The 16348-nt window shown below is 34.1% G+C and overlaps 1 protein-coding gene across 13 annotated transcripts in view; it reads right to left on the reverse strand.

Annotated features, from left to right (window-relative positions):
- Positions 1-16348, reverse strand: part of KNTC1 (kinetochore associated 1) — a 41411-nt gene that overhangs the window by 12987 nt on the left and 12076 nt on the right. For 10 of the 13 annotated variants that reach the window (XR_005933218.1, XM_041126201.1, XM_041126204.1 and 7 more), the window contains 25 exons: positions 16049-16192; positions 15783-15839; positions 15599-15700; positions 14354-14470; positions 13715-13858; positions 13319-13417; positions 12763-12866; positions 12498-12603; positions 12057-12191; positions 10833-10952; positions 9962-10031; positions 9819-9886; positions 8946-9238; positions 8098-8270; positions 7807-7904; positions 6733-6874; positions 5740-5796; positions 5079-5242; positions 4422-4526; positions 3391-3519; positions 2541-2657; positions 2019-2128; positions 1571-1781; positions 804-893; positions 269-440 (listed from right to left, as the gene is read on the reverse strand). Coding sequence is in view for 12 of the 13 variants with exons in the window: in XM_041126201.1 (XP_040982135.1) it covers positions 269-440; positions 804-893; positions 1571-1781; positions 2019-2128; positions 2541-2657; positions 3391-3519; positions 4422-4526; positions 5079-5242; positions 5740-5796; positions 6733-6874; positions 7807-7904; positions 8098-8270; positions 8946-9238; positions 9819-9886; positions 9962-10031; positions 10833-10952; positions 12057-12191; positions 12498-12603; positions 12763-12866; positions 13319-13417; positions 13715-13858; positions 14354-14470; positions 15599-15700; positions 15783-15839; positions 16049-16192 (3127 nt within the window). In the remaining variant the exon portion in view is untranslated. The remainder of the gene's footprint in view (positions 1-268; positions 441-803; positions 894-1570; positions 1782-2018; positions 2129-2540; positions 2658-3390; positions 3520-4421; positions 4527-5078; positions 5243-5739; positions 5797-6732; positions 6875-7806; positions 7905-8097; positions 8271-8945; positions 9239-9818; positions 9887-9961; positions 10032-10832; positions 10953-12056; positions 12192-12497; positions 12604-12762; positions 12867-13318; positions 13418-13714; positions 13859-14353; positions 14471-15598; positions 15701-15782; positions 15840-16048; positions 16193-16348) is intronic. The other 3 variants (XM_041126199.1, XM_041126202.1, XM_041126203.1) reach the window with 3 other exon arrangements.

Below are 16348 nucleotides of genomic sequence, written 5' to 3' on the forward strand. Positions count from 1 at the left end.
TGGATTACTTTGGTCTTTGACAGGTCTTGACAAAAGAATTTGAGGACACAATTCTGCATTGTATATATCACCTTAGCTCCACTGAAAGCCAGTTACCTCACCAGTAGCAATTTGGGAGCACAAGTGCTTTCAGAAGTACTTGGGATGAAAACTGCATTAATAAAGAAATACAATTAATATAAAATATATACTGTAGAACTTTAAAGTTCACAGATAGCAGAGAAATGGAATTATACATATATCTAGCCATAAGAAATACTGAACGTACATATAATATTCCAGAAACATTGTGCAGTTCTAAAGAATATCAGATGAAAGGGCAGTCTGGTTTGAGCAGCTGGAGATAACGGAATCACATGCTCTAAAACATATTGGTGTTCTAGGTCTACAGGTGGAGAAATTCTTTTATAAGATTCCAGATGTTTGAGGAGGCTCAAAGCCTAGGTGGGGGGGGGAAAGAAAGAAAAAGAAATAAGAAAATGAAAAAAACAATGAAAAAGCAAAAAAGCTACAAGACTACTATATTTGTCTCTGCCCACCCAGTAAACATGCCTAAGTCCTGGAGGCATATGTTTTTTTTGGCAGAGTTGGTACGTATCTGTAGAGTTTTTATCCCTGCTATAAGCCATTGCTGAGAAATAGTTAGAGATGACTATTTCTTGAATGCTATTCTGTGAATGAGAGCTGTGTAGATAGAATAATTCAATTAATTTCAACAGACTCTTGGATTAGCTACACTAATAAATAGACAAAACAGAATACAGATGCCATTAGCAAGGTAACAGCAACGTATTTGGACATACCTGATTCAGCTGGATACTGGTATTCTTTTCATCAGCATTTTGTATCACTTTCAGGACAATTTCAATAGTTTCATAGTCATAAGGATCAAGCTGTTTAAAATAACGAACTAGTTTATAAGATCTTATATGATTTGTCTTTATAAAAACATATAACTGAGTTAACTTTTTCCAATTTTAATACCAATTATATTGACATTACACTGAAGAAACAGTATAAGCATCATGACATACTCTAAAAGAAAAGACTTCCATTTCATAGCCCTAAATCCTAAAAAAATTGTCAGGATATTGCAGAAAGACCAAATACGAAGTGATGAAAAGAAAAAACCCAACAAACCCTAAAACTGCTCAAAACCAAAACCCAACCAAACAAAAAAGCCCAAGATATAAATTTTTTTGCCCCTATCTATTTTTAATACACTTTGAAATATTTCCAGTGTGCTATGATATTTAGAAATGACTTTTTTGTTTGATTATTTTCTGGTTGTTTTTAAGGGAAGTTGGGAAGAAAGACTCTACCTGTCTTTAAAGAAAATTAGATATGTTGTTCTATTTTTTTGTTCTAGAGATGTAGAAAACTGAAACTTAACATTTACATTCTTTAGCAAAACCAGAAAAAAATAACCTTTTCAAATTTCTGTGGAATTATTAATCTGTCATTCAAGTGACATCTGAGACTAGATGCATATTTCAGGGATTCTTTTTGCTTGTTTTGGCATGGGTTTTTCTGTTTTGTCTTTTTTTTTTTTTTTTAATTTATTTTTTACCTTGTACAATATTCCACTCAGGCTAGTGACCAGGTCTTTTGTGCTTTTCAGTAGAGGAATTATTTCTAGTGCTCTAGCTAGTAATGTGGAATGAGGTTGCTTCTTGCTGTATTCTGCAGAGTCATCTTCAACATGATTTGTATTAGCATTCTGGAGAAGAAGTGTTTCAATGCAAAGCTGCAGTGCGGCATCACTGTCCAGCATGAAAGTACTAGAAGACGACAGAATATTATTTTCTCTGTGACCTCTGGTATCATCAAGGTGCTTATCTCCTTGTGAATAAATTCACCAGGAGACCAGTATGTGTTGTGATTAATATAAAAAAAAAAAAAAAGGAACAATTTGCATATGACATTAATTAGGATCTATTTAAATTAAAATAGATTTCAGTAGGCATTGTTATTATTACAGCAATAATTAAATACAATTTATTTGCTTCAATTATTACCTGCAGTAATTCAATATGAGATCTGTGTCTACTTTTGGATTTTGTACCAGCGTTCTTATGAGTTCCTTCTTCCTTATTGGTGGTTGTCTAAATACAGTCTCAAAAGAAATCTACAGATAAATAAACATTATATCTTCTTCCCAAAGAAGTCATTTAGGCAATATCAAGACTATTTCCTTATATAGTTAACCTCTTACATTTTCTTTAGTTTCAATCCGGAGATTTTTAAAGCAGCAAAAAGCAGTGCATTTGCTGACTATGCCCTGTGCCAAATACTACTTAGGCACTTAAAAGTTCTTTTACAGCACCCTCAATTATTGCATTTCTCAGTTTCTGAGGTTTATTTAAGACAACAAGCAGAATGAAAAATTAAAAACAAAACCACCCCCCAGCTTTCCTTACATTTGAATGGGAAATCTGTCTAAAAATTACAATACATCTCTAAATATACTGACATTTAATCAGTTACTAAAACCCTAAGATAAATAATTAAAAAAAGAAAAAAAATAAAATCAAACTTACACCAAGTTTACCGAGTTGGATACCCCATTCTGCATCAGTAACTAATTCTTGGAATTTTTTATTTTCTTCTGCTTCACCACATTGGTTAGCAAGCTGTGCTCCAACCAGAGCTACTGCCTAAAAGGAGTGAGAAGGGAAGTGAATACAAGTATAATAAATAGTTTGAAAATTGGGAATCCTAAGGTCTAAATCCTTAGAGGAACATAAAAAAATTCATAGATGATCACATAACTGTGTAAAATGAAAACAAACCTCACAGAAGGTAGTATCAGGCTTACCCCACCTCCTGAGTTGGCAGTTCAAATCTACTTTAAAATTGAGTTTCTTTCTCAAAAATGTTTTGTTAGTATTGTACTCGTGAAACTAATATAAAAGGTATTTTTTAGACATCATCTTTTCTCCAAATTTATGTTACTCTTCCTCCCCATTTCTTTGTTAAGCTTTACTTCCCACTTTCCTTTATATTTTAATAGATGTATTTATTTATTCATTCCATTCTTGATGACTGCTGTCAGAGAACAATTTCTCCAAAATATAATGTAGGTATAAATTATGGTGGGACCTAAAATAAACAATTTCGAGCTTTGGAATAAGTCATGATAAGATAACCTAATACTTAGATTTAGATCATGGTAAGTATTCACAGCAACTGCCTGTGTACAATCTTACACTGTAGTAAAGAGAGGTAGCTTCTCTCTCAGTGGTGCCCTAAATGAGGAACTTGTTGAAACAGTTAAACCCTTAATAATGGCAATCTATCACACTTCCATATGATATTGCTGACGTCTTTTTTAAAGAAACTCTTTAACATTCATATTTTCTGAAGAAATACATTGCCTTGTGAATTTACCAAAACTTTTCTGTAATTTTGCCATGTATTGTTTATGACATCCCACAGCTTATTGAACATATCTTCCTTGGGCAAAATTGTGCAATATCCCAATGCCAGGTTCTGATCTATGAGACGACAGTTGAATACCTGTGTTTTAGGGATTAAAAAAAAAAAAAAAAAAAAAAAAGAAAAAAAGAAAAAAAAGAACAAGGTATAAACTTTAGGAATTTCTTTTAATAGGTGTCTCTGTATAAAGTATAACACATGAAAAGTACTCGGTAATTTAGAGGTGTATTCCACCTTCAAGTTAGAGGGGAAAAAAAAAAGAATAAAAATGCATTTCAGGTTTTAGAACTTAAAATCTAAATATACTGAAGCCAGTCTAAAAGTAACTTCCCTTAGTCTAAACTGCCTTAGAAGACGGTATATTGCAGGTTTTACAGATAACTTTTTTAAAAACTGTCCTCAACTAGAAGTAGTCTACAAATCTAAAATGAAACCAGGATTGAAAATGAGATAGAGAATACCTACAGATCACAAAGGCCATTGTTATAATTTAGGAGTCCTTAAAGGATCCCACAAAGATTAAGCTCCCACTGTACCTAACCTTTCAGGCAGAGCAACTAGTGTATGATCGAAGACCCATAGTCTGCAAGAGGCTCAAATACATCAGGGCTACAATGTGTGGCTGCCAGCGATGTGGTGTCAGTTCAAAAGCTATTCAGAAACATGTGCTCCAGCTGCGGTAAGAAGCAAGGCAGCTGGGATTGCAGAGGCCAATGCTGTCAGGCCATCCAGCCCACGCCCTGTTCTGGTATTGAGACATGAGGCTGTGGAACCCAATCCCTTCCCACCACTGCAATATTGTCCCTTCGCTTCCCTTCACCTTCTCTACGGTTTTCCAAGGTGTGTGATTTTTCCAGAATGTGTGGGGTTTGTGGCATTTGGCTACATGACAATTTCAGAATGGGCTTCTGCAATGAGGAGGGTAGCATCTTTCTTGATAGAGCAGAAGGGGCTCACTCTTACCCTTTTCAGAGCATTCTTACCTTGTGTAGTAAGGTCAGGATAGTGGTCATAATTACTGAAGTACACTTCTGTTTCATAGCAATGAGAAAGCTTTTGGTTTCAGCTAGCATATTGCCATCATGTAGCTATCATAAAAAAAAAAAAAAAGACAGCACACAGTTAAAAATAAATTCTAAACCTTCAAATTCTCTTGTCATTTATAGCATAATACAAGGTACTATAGTAATTGTATTTTCAGGTTTAATTAAGGTCTTATAAAGATCTCTTCTAGGTAGAAAAAGGATTTATGTTTCCAAGTGCTTTTTCACTGAGGACTGTTTCTTGAATATCCTACTTGCAACATTTCCCATACTAACCAATGATAAAACAATGTGAAAGAACATAATAAACTATTATTAACATTCATTTTATTTCTGGCCTCCCTGCAGAGACTAGAAGTTTAGTTCTGAACATACTTTGCAAAGAGAAACAGAGGACCATGAAGAACAGGGAGGAAACTATCAGCTCCTTTCACAAAATGACTCAACATCTGATCAAGTGGTATTAATTTTTGAAAGGTCATGGCAAAAGCCTCTCTCACAGCTATCAAATTCTTACGTAACTACTCTAAACTTGTTAATAGTTGGCATACTTCTAAGATTTACTCTTGGCAAAATTCAGCATCATCCTTGCCATACCTTTTCACTCAGGGACAAATCCATGTTATTTGATACAGCGTGCTGAAGACAGGATCCAAATGAACAGACTATTAGCCGCAAAGCTAACTCACACTGACTGCACTCCATGAGGTTCTGTAGCACTGCACAGATGGGAGTTCTAGTTGGCAGCAGAAGGTTTTGTCCTGTGACATATTTTAAAAACAAACAACCCCAGAAAATAATTAGTATCTTTATATTAAGCATATCGTTCTTGGAATTAGTATCAGAGCAGTTTCTTTTTCTTCATTAAATTTGTGACACAAGATCAGCCTTAGTTCCCTTTGAAACCTTAAATTTTCAGGGCTTTTAATTTAGAGACTCCCATTTTAGTTCAGAAACCAGAAGTTGGTCACCTTCTTAGAAAGGTTCTAATGGATCCTAGCTCACAGTGGTAGAACTTCTGTACTGAAGTACAGACTTTGACACCATGCTCAAAATCACACGGCTGAATGGTAGTAATTATCATCCAAACTGGTGTCTTCTGTGCTGAACCAAGCTATCCCCCTAGAATATGGTTTTAAGTGGAACACCTAAGCACCTATTTAAAAAACTATGCATGCTTGTGTAGGTTTAACTCAAACCTCACATTTTCTAGTGGTCTGCTTTATATTTTAGCGTGGTGAATTTGCCATCATGATACCTTTAACAAATGCGCAGTTTGCCAGGCTTGTAGAGTCCAACGGATACAGCTTGTCCTCTGAAAAACAGACAAATACACATCAGCAGTGTACCAAGATCTCAGCAACACTATGAAGCCTGGAAGTACCTTAAAAATACTATACTTTAGGGACAGTACGTAAAATAAACACACATGAACTCCAACAGCCAGGACTGCTGTTTTTAACTGTGCCTCATCAGAAGTTATTTTCTAGGAGGGAATAAATATATTTTCAAATGCACAAAGGAATACAAACCAACAGTTTTCAGTAACTACTTTGTGTGTAAATCCCTTTGTCTTGATAAGACAGTCAGCATAAACACTTTATCTGTGAATGTAATAAATATTTAAATCAATCAAATAAGCATATCCTTTAGAGGTAGATTTAGCACTGTGCAACAGTATTTGCAATTACATGCTTTTTAATACACCAAAGACACATTATGAAAGAAAGCATTTACATCAAGAAGTATTAAAAGTAAATAATTCTAAAATATGCAGTGCTTCTTTTAGAGAGCTGGAAGTGTCTTTTTTCAGCACCTACAATGTAAGATTCTGTTTATAATACTTGAAATTTTCAAAAAGTTGTGTGTATCTACAATGGTATATAATACAAGGACAATCTTTTTAGAATAAGCTGAAATTCATCTTGATAAAATCCTGTCTCCGTTAGTGACTACCAGAAGATGTCTAGAGAAGATCATAAGAACAGGGCAAGTTTATAGTAACACTTCTCCAGAGCATTCTCCATGTTTTCAGGTATTTGTAATTCAGATTCTTCCTGAACCAGAAAAAAAACAAAGTCATCTTTACATTCTATACCCCCCCAATGGATATTTCTTCCATGAGTTTGTCTAATTGAGATTTCTGAGGCAATAATTTCCATACACATGCTGAATTATTTATATTCCTAAACAAAAATTAATATGAAATACAGATTTTATATTGACTCAATGTTCAGGAAAGCAAGTTTACCACAAACAGGCAGGAGAGAAGAAATAGTTTCATATGCAACTGGAAGAGCTATCTGTGGATCAAGAACTATCCCATCTTCATTAAAGAAGTCATCATAAGTCCACTCTTCATAAGGATCTTTATCTCCTCCAAAAGATGTTGTCTAAATAAGAACATTGTCAAAAGTACACAGAATAAAAAGAACAGCTAACAAGTCTACTAACAAAGTGTTGCAAGAGATTCCAGTTTTCAAATACAGGAATAGAACGTGATCTTCTATTTGAAAATGGATTCTACTATACTATTTTTTGTTAAATGGCCAGTAGCATTAAACACATTTCCTAGAGTGGCCACATTTCTCTTTAATGTTGCAGTTACTTAGTTGTACAGCCAAAATGCATTCTTAATTAATTTAATGGAGGCTTTCATAAACATTCTTAGCCAAATATTATAAGCAAACATTTTTCAAATAGATATTTTTTTATAAAAATAACATTCAGTGCATAAATATGCTTGCCTAGCCACTTTGATCTATTCCACTCAAACTGTAAGAGCCCATTCATTTCAAGTAGCCTAAAGCACTGCTTGACCTGAACAAAAAACAAAGACGCTATTCAAGAACTTGATCCATCTTAAAAGTTTTACAAAACTGTTGGAAATGCCTTCACATAATACATGCATTTAAAAATCAAAGCCTCCCTGCCATATTTTACCTATTTAAAAAAAAACCAAAACTAACTTTTTTGAAGTTAGGTCTCTAGCAGTCCTGGTAGCAGCTATTCAACAAAATCACTAATATTTTCAGTCACATTAGCAGGATTTATTATAGTGAAACGTAAGTGGAGAATGCCACTTGTGTTTGTGCCACAGCTGCACTGCTTTTAGCGCTCAAATCACATTACTCTTGATGCTGAAGCACACACATATGCAGCAAAATTTTTATTTGTAGAGCTGGGGGGGTTGTTTGCTTTTTAAACAAGCTGATTAAATATTGCTGGAGAAATGGGAGAAAAAAAAGTATGTACAGTGAACACTATTCAGTCAGTCAAGACATTAAATATGTTAAAAAAATGTATTTAAGTTAGCAGAAAATACCTTTACTGTAAATCCATAGTTTTCTATTTGGCACTGTCTGTAAATTTCCTTGGCAGCCAAAGTATATTTACATAGTTCCACAGAATCTAACAGTAAATCTGTAAAAATACTAAGATCATTAGCATACTATGAATGGAAGGTTCACATGTCCTATTAAAAGGAAACAACTTTTTACAGCACCTATTTTTACAGAGGCATATATAGAAATTCACTTTGTTTTCATGTTCATTAAATATTGTTTGGAAAGTTGGATTCCCAACATGAACACAAATACATGATAATAGCAATTACCTGGACTACATACTGTAGCTGCTTGGCAAGCCATTTCATAGATCACTGCTGGAAGATTCATATTATTAGGAGTGATCATTGGAACATCAGCTCCCAACATATGACAAAGCCTCTGACATGCTGAAAACAGCAGCCTTCCTGTTTCTTCATTACAGTGATTTTCATAGAACTCCCTATTAAAAAAAAAGGATGTTAAAAAAAATAGTCCTTAGGGCTTTTACTTAAGGCCATATTCTGTTCTAATTATTTAATTCTCTTACTTATTTCACCTATATGACTCACTGCAACTAAAACTGAAGTGACTAAAGTGAAAAAATACAACGGAGCTTACCTTAGAGATATATACTGAAGCACACAGAACACATTAATAATAAGAAATATATTTAACATTTTCATCTCATCTCTTTTGGCAAGAGGTGGTAGTAAGTTTGAATTATCTGACAACCCAAGCATGAGGCAGAGACCAGCTAGAAACCATGACATGCTATGTACAGTCAGCATACAATAGTTTTCTTCTGTGTAAGCTGAGAAGCTCTCATAATGGTTATTTAATATTGTGCCTTACCTATCTCTCACTATAAAACTGTAGGGAGTCTTTTTACTTAGTAATCATGTTGTGGCAAAAACCAATGGCAATTTTCAGAGACTACAACTTAATTCTAAACTCAGTATTGCATACAAGCAATATAAGCACATTGCTTAACACTCATTTTTAGAAAAAAAAAAACTAAAACAAAACAAAAAACCCCTTTCCTTTGCTCTACATCTACTTCCTTCTGCAAAGTATCAAAAATAGTACAGAAAAAGCCCCTTAAAAATTATACTCTTAAAAACCTCTGCAGTTTTACCTGCATATTTTTACAGCATCTTCAACTTTTCCAGCATCTAGTGCTCTCAAGGCCAGTTTTTCTCCCAGTTCTTGCTCTGACCTTTGCAGGAGCAAAGCCAGTCTATACAACCTTGATTCAGTAGAACGGTTCTTGGTTTTACCATCTTCTGAATTACACTTCATTGTTTGCACTTTTCTAGACTTTGACAGAGATCTGACAGTTTCATAAGCTTTTATGTGATTCTCAAGAAGCCTAGACATCAGTGAAGGATTCCTAAATTCTTCGACTGAAAGAAAGATATCAAAATCTCCCTGCAACAAAAAAATAAGATTATATATTTGTATTCATGTAACTTCCTTTAAAAATGTTGTGGGTTTTTTTTTTGTTGTTAAAATGTCTTTATTTCCTGTCTCATTCTTAAAGGAATACTTTGAGTATGAAGTTGACTTTACTAGTTTCTACCAATTACTGATTTACATAATAAATTAGAGAATTTTGCTAGGCAGTAGGTAAGCAAAATAAAAAAAACCTGAAGGATACTGCATGTTCAAATGCTGTATGAAATAATTTAAGTTTACAAACCATAATAAGATCTTAATAAAATATTACAGTACGCTATCATGAAATCTTTGAAGTGTTAGCACTTAAGACTTTTGGGAGAGCATCTAATTTTTTGGTTTAAATGGACAACTGAGTTCTAGTAACTGGGAACTTTCCCAGGCACTATTTAAATTGCTAGATTAGCCTTAGAATCTCTTTGAAGTCAATAATAAAAACAACCTTTGCACATACATTGTAAATACAATTAATTTTTAACATCATCCATGTTATAAGAACAACTGGAATAAATACAATAAATCAAAAGTGGTTTGAAACTATAAATACACCTACCTGCAGGGTAGCCAGTGTTTCAAACATCTTTAGGTTTGCTTCACATTCATCTTTCTTCAGAGGATTGTCTGTTGGAGGAGAAAAACAATTACTTCCTGACTCCATTTACAGACAAAATGTAAGATTTTTAAGTTGTAGCTTACCTTTTTGAATGCTGAACAGGAATTTAAGGATTTCCACAAGCGTCTTAGTCATAAACATTTGTGTTTTCTGCTGCAGGAAAGGAAGAGATTAATGTTTTGTTTGGTCAAAATGTTGCCAGTAACAGACAGTGACACTCAGCCTTCCACTCCATTAAAATACTATGCAATGCTCTACAAACTTCTTAAGCAACAATTATCAAGTCTAAGATACAACCAGTAGAAAAGCAAGGGAACAGAAAGGTATTGTAAACATGTATCCCTTCTAGAAATAGTAAATATTTTATAGCTGTAATATGTATGTACTCCATACAGCCTGTTAGCTCTCACAGGAGTTTTGAAAATACCCACCCTTCTGCCTTTGTTCTTCCTTCCATTGCCCAGAATAACTCCCTAAAACAACCGTTAACAAAAATTCTCTTCTGTGGTTGCAAGACAGTAATGTGTACTGTCAACTGTGAAGCTTCAACCCACTGTGGTGCATAGCAAAGCCACACCTCCAGTTTTTAAATAGATGTTTTCCAAGCAACTAAAGAAAGAACTGGAAAATACGTAGAAGTAGAGGTATAATAATGCAGTAGGATTTATAAATTATTAATTGAATTCAGATAGCCATGCCACTGTGTGGAGATGCCTTTAAATTACACAAAGTAATTGAATTGTATACAGAATCAGAATAAACTCAAGTTGGAAGAGGATTCAAGAGGTTAGCTAGTCCAACCTCTTGCTCTTAAGCAGGACCAGTTCATCATCTCTTTTTGCTGGAAGGCACAGTTTTTACATTTGTATCCCCTAAATTTTTTTAAGCATCTGGGTAAGAACAGTATTTAGAATAATTTGTGCAGACACTTTATGATGTGAAATGACTTGATACCTCTTCAGAATTATCTGCTTTATTCTGTAATACCAGTGTTCCCCACACAGTCAATCTCTCTGCAACTTTCTCAGCTTCAGCAAGAGTCAGAGATTTTAGCAAAGTCAGAGATTCCTCTCCCTGGAGAGAAAAAAATGAATAAAAAGCAAACCAGAAATAATCAAAAGGAAAGGGCATTTGCTTTTGGAAAAGCTAAGTTATGTGTATGTCCTTGCTTTGATACAATGGTTGCTTGATGGCCAATTCGGTAAGATTAATCTTCTGCTGATGAATTTCAAGTCTCTTTATAAAATATATTTACTATGACATGACTTCCTTAAACTCCCTGAATAGTTTTCACTAAATGTATGAGGCTTTCAGTAAAATCTATGTGCTTACTCACTACAGGTTAATAGGCAAATTAAAATGCAGTTTTGTTCATTGGCAATTATGCAATGTTTTATAAGAGTATGATTACCAAGAATACCATGTGCTAATAAGGCAGAACAAATGTTAACATGAGAAATACTATTTTGCAGGGGAGTTAATTTGATTCCTTTAATCAAAATGCCTCCCTGTCTTCAGGTCAAAGAGATCCCAATAACATAACTAGGGACAACCACAGGGTATAAAGGTAATCACACCAACTATAATGTAGCAAGCAAAGTTAAATATTTCTAGTTAGGATATCAATGTAATTTAAAGATAACTTCAGGGTTTTTTTGCTAAACTGAGACTTGAAATTAACTTGGAAGAAAAATTCATACTCATAGATAAACATTCAACACCCTGTATCACAAGACAAACATTCAGGTGCTCTCAATACTAAAGGGGCAGGTCTGTACTCATGTGGAATATCATTGCATTAGAAGAAAGCATTTCTCCGAAGAAAGAGTCTCTTTTTTTTTTTGTTGGCAAGAAAGCAACTTGCCCCAAAACAACTCTAGCAAAAACAGTATGTGAAAATATGTAGAGACTTCAGTTCCAAACTTGTCTTGTATATTGTGGGTCATAATTCTCATCCTTTTTTGCCACAAATGATGTTTAAAACTCTGACAAGGGTCTCATTTTCAATGTTAAGTATAGGTAGTTATGTGTACAATTAATAGAACCATAATTTAAAAAAAAAAGTTATATGTAAACCATGTATAAGATTTCAGCAAGTGGTACAACTTGCCCCTGTTTTGAAAATAAGCCTCAGTGTCTTTAAATTCTGAGATCAACTGACATGAAGTATTTTAGTACCCTTTCTTTGTCAATCAGGTCTATCATCTTCAGAATGTAGACTTCCACAGGGGGCAGCATATATGCTGCTACAATTTTCAAAGCATCCTCCAAAGAAGTAGGGGTATCTTGTTTAAGAATGTATTTCACTAGCCTCTGTAAGAAGAAAACAGATATGGACTTTAGTTTGTTGATGTATAGGATAACAAAACAAGTAATTTATACATGCTACTTCTTCATTGTAATTGTACAGCTTGTACTAAGCAAGTTACCTAGAAGCTGTGGGCTTTCAGGCAAAGACCAGATCCCAACAGGACAAGAAAAACAGATATTGGTAACAAGTGAGAACTACCAGTTGCTAGGATTTTTTGAAAAGTCTGGCTTCTAATACCCCATGAAAATACATGCAGGTAGCGTAGGGATTTTTGTTTAATAGAAGTAAGAGTAATGTTGATCACTTACCATTATCATCTGCTTGTCCTTTAAAAGATTAGTATCTCTTATCCCGTAGGCTCGCAAAAGCTTCTTCATCTCCATCAGTCTATAACTTTCCTGCAGTAACTTTACTCTATGGACAGATTAGACTATTATTAATTTATTTGCTACCTATAGGTATGTAATTTAATCATTATACTACATCAGATACACAGTATTTCGCCCCCCCCCAAAACAGAATTCTAATTTAAAGTACACACAAAACTGAGGTGGACTGTGGATTTTGCCTTACTTGACATGATTCATTTCCAAATGCTGTTTTACCAGCTGCTCCACTGCTGCACTCCATGGTACCATAGCACCATGCATTATCTGTAGAACTGCATCAAATTTCAGCTATAAAAGGAACATAAACAGCTTACTTGTCAAAATAAGTTACAAGGTAATCTCTTGAAGTATTGTTCACATGTAATTGATTCATTTAGGCAAGCATTTTATTTCCTGGCCCAATCTCCACTTTCATAAAGGGCATCCATTATCGTAATACAACGTGTCACATTAGATTAGAAAAAGCTTATAGTAATTTACGACACTGTAGAGCTTGAGTTTCATATATATTAAAGTTGGTGAGTCTTCCATGTGATAACATCAAAACTACAATTAAATTCTCAAGCAAAGAACATCACATGGGAGAAGATTACTAAGACAGAATAAAAAGACAGCATACAATTTGTTCCTCCTCATACCACTTGTAAAAATGTACTCATACGCTTATGTAAAATTTATGTGTTTCATTCTGAACTGATGTGTTAGAGCCACTTGATGCCTATTTCAGAAAATATACTTACATCTGTATCAGAGATACAGCCAATGACAGCTATTGCCTTTGCCTCCCATGCAGTTTCAAATACTGAAGCTGACCGCGTACGACAACGTTCTAGCAAATCCTGTATATTTTGGTAAAGATTATAAGGATATTTGAATTCAGAAAAGAAAGGAATATCTTACAATATAAACAAAAATTAGAAGTTTTTTGGACATTAAGGCACAGATTTAGCTATCTTCCCTTGTATCTGTTAATGCCTTATTACTGAAATAGTAACTATCAATAAGTTCACTGACAGAGGTAAGCTAATCTGAAAGCTTGTCCTAAAATTCAAGTGTAAATAAAAATGGTCATCAGATTTGTATTCTGCTTACTCATGTTTAAATAGCTTTCTTCAAAAGAAAGAAAATATGAATACCTTTATATACTGTAGAAGAAGTTCATCCTTTTGTAGATTACGTTCACACAGGTAGGGTTTTATAAATTTCTCCAAAATGGACGGGACAAGCTCTGGTGCCAAAATTTTATCAAACATGCGAAACACAATAGTAGTTGCATTTTCCTGGGCAGCAAGTAGAACAATGCCATGTTAGAACACCACACATGTTAGTACCGATCCTTTACGTCTCTAATAAATAATTCAACATCCAGTGTCCATTGAAATCAGTTCAATGATTTCAAGAACTAGCATCCTTTTTTAGCTCAAATAAAAGCTTTCTTTTTCAAAGCCCCTTATTGTTCAGTTGTACTTCTAATTTTTCTGTTGCTAATGCTTGCTCCACAATATACGATCTATAATGAATGGGAAATCATGGAGTTTAAGCCATACCTTCTCATAGTTTCTTGTCACGTTATATATTTATACCCACGGTTCAAACAAAATTTATAACAAACACAACATATCAAAGAGTCTTAGCAGCTTATGAACACAAGTTCAACCAACCAATCCATCAGGATTCCTCTATTGTCTGACTTTAAATTGCATGCTACAAGATTTTTCTCCTTCTCAGAAGAATCCACTACTCAAAAGCACTTTTTGAAGTGTCTGCAGAATTACCTTTTCAAAATCACAGAGTGCCAGCCTGCAGTTGTATTTTCTGTACAGCGTTATCAGTTCTTGTAAATCATTTACCAGCTTCTTTAACCTATGTACCTCTTCACAGTCATCACATCTCTGAAACAGTGTTTAGAAGTGAAACATTAGAAGACTTGCTATAATCTTCAACACCATTAAGTGCCATCATAAAGAGGAAGAAAAGAAATAATTCTCCACACCTCTGGTATAAAACAAGAGTAGTTGACTTATAATGCAGCAAAGAAGATTCTGGTAGGATATTAGGAAGAGATTCTTTCTAAATATAAAGACAGCGATGCACTAGTAGAGCCTGCACAGGGAAGAGGGATGAGCATTTCATTCACCAAAAGTCTTAAGGACAGGTAAGACAAACAGCTAGGAACAAGGTACCTACAGCCAACATGTTATTTGGAGTCAGAACCCTATTTTCCCTGTGATTTTCCAAGAAACTTCACAAACAATTTTTGATGCCTTGCAACCTTGAAGTTTTTATAAATATATATATGCTGAACTGTTACCTTTATATGGTATACAACAAAGAAAATCAAGTACATGTTGAAAGTGGGACTTAACAGAGTAAATTTCTCTTCTTTCCATTACGCACTTTGAATGTGGGATTCAGAAGTTTAAGACAGCAGATCTAACACAAAATGTCAATGTTTCCAATTTTTTAAATGCACAGCTGGTTAGCTTTGAGCTTTATCTTTCTCCACTTTCATGCTACCACTTTTATAGATGCTAGTATAGCTAGGATATATAACATACATAATTTATTTGTGTTCGCACAAATTCAGTATTCATAACCTTACAGCTAGCTGATTTTTAATACCTCTTTTCTCCAGGCCTTAACACATGGTAAATTGCAATTAATTTCCAAAAATTTCAACAGAGTTGAGACATGTTTCTAATTTAAGTTCATAAGGAGTATCTTTACTGAAATTTAAGTGTTTTGTAGTGCTCAGGTTTATTTGTGTACTACAGAATATTCAAGAATATTATTCATGTTTAGACTATTAATACATCTGTTAAAGGCTATTAATGTTTCACTGACCTTTTTTTTTAAATCTTTAAACCCAAGATTGGAACTCAGTTCCTTCCTTTCATGGAATTAAGTCAATCTTCACCAAAACCAAAAGTGACCTAGTTATCATCCATTCCAAGTCTAGCACAGAGCATATATTCTGAAGTCTCTTAGTAGCAAATCCTCATATTTGCTACATTTCTTACCAAAGAAGTCCACTGGCCAAAAGTTGTCAGTCCCATTTCACCTTGATTTTTACTTGTAAAAAAAATCTCTGCCATTTGGAGTCCATTTTCTGGCCAATTTGCCTGTCCAAAATAATTGATATTAACAAACTGTATTATACGTATAGAAATACAAGACATGCAGCGTTTCTGCAGCGTGACTTACCTTATCAGTTAATTCAAGGTTTCGAGAACATTGTTCCAGCCATTTTGCTAATATTTTCTGAAAAAAATACAGTTATAAGTAGAGTTATGATATCTATCAAAGCAAAATTTGCCATTAGAAATTTGTTTTATAAGAAATCATTTAAAATATAAACTGTAGGGAAAGGAGCTGCTTTAAGAGACAGAGGAACAAGGTTCTGACATTAAAATATAAAAGTCTGTAGGTCTGACTATAAAATTATTTTAGCCTGAGAAAATTAGTCTTACCTGTCCCTTTGGCACAACTCTTCTTACAAAAGGGATCACAACATTTCTAAGCCACAAACATAGTTCCTTCAAAGGAACAGCAAAATGGATGGCATTAAGCAAGTTCTCCAGCATTTTCTCATCAAACCTGCTTTCAAAATCTGGCTAAAATATTAAAACAGAACAATTACAGATATATGAGTATATGTTTATCTGATACTTTGTAAAGCTGTTTCACAAATAGGAAGAAGCAATAGATTTCACAAATACAAAGAGAAAATCTCAGTAATCATGGACAGGAATAAAAAAAAAAAAATATAT

This window comes from Aquila chrysaetos, chromosome 9 (genome assembly GCF_900496995.4).
Source record: "Aquila chrysaetos chrysaetos chromosome 9, bAquChr1.4, whole genome shotgun sequence".
Taxonomy (NCBI): domain Eukaryota; kingdom Metazoa; phylum Chordata; class Aves; order Accipitriformes; family Accipitridae; genus Aquila; species Aquila chrysaetos.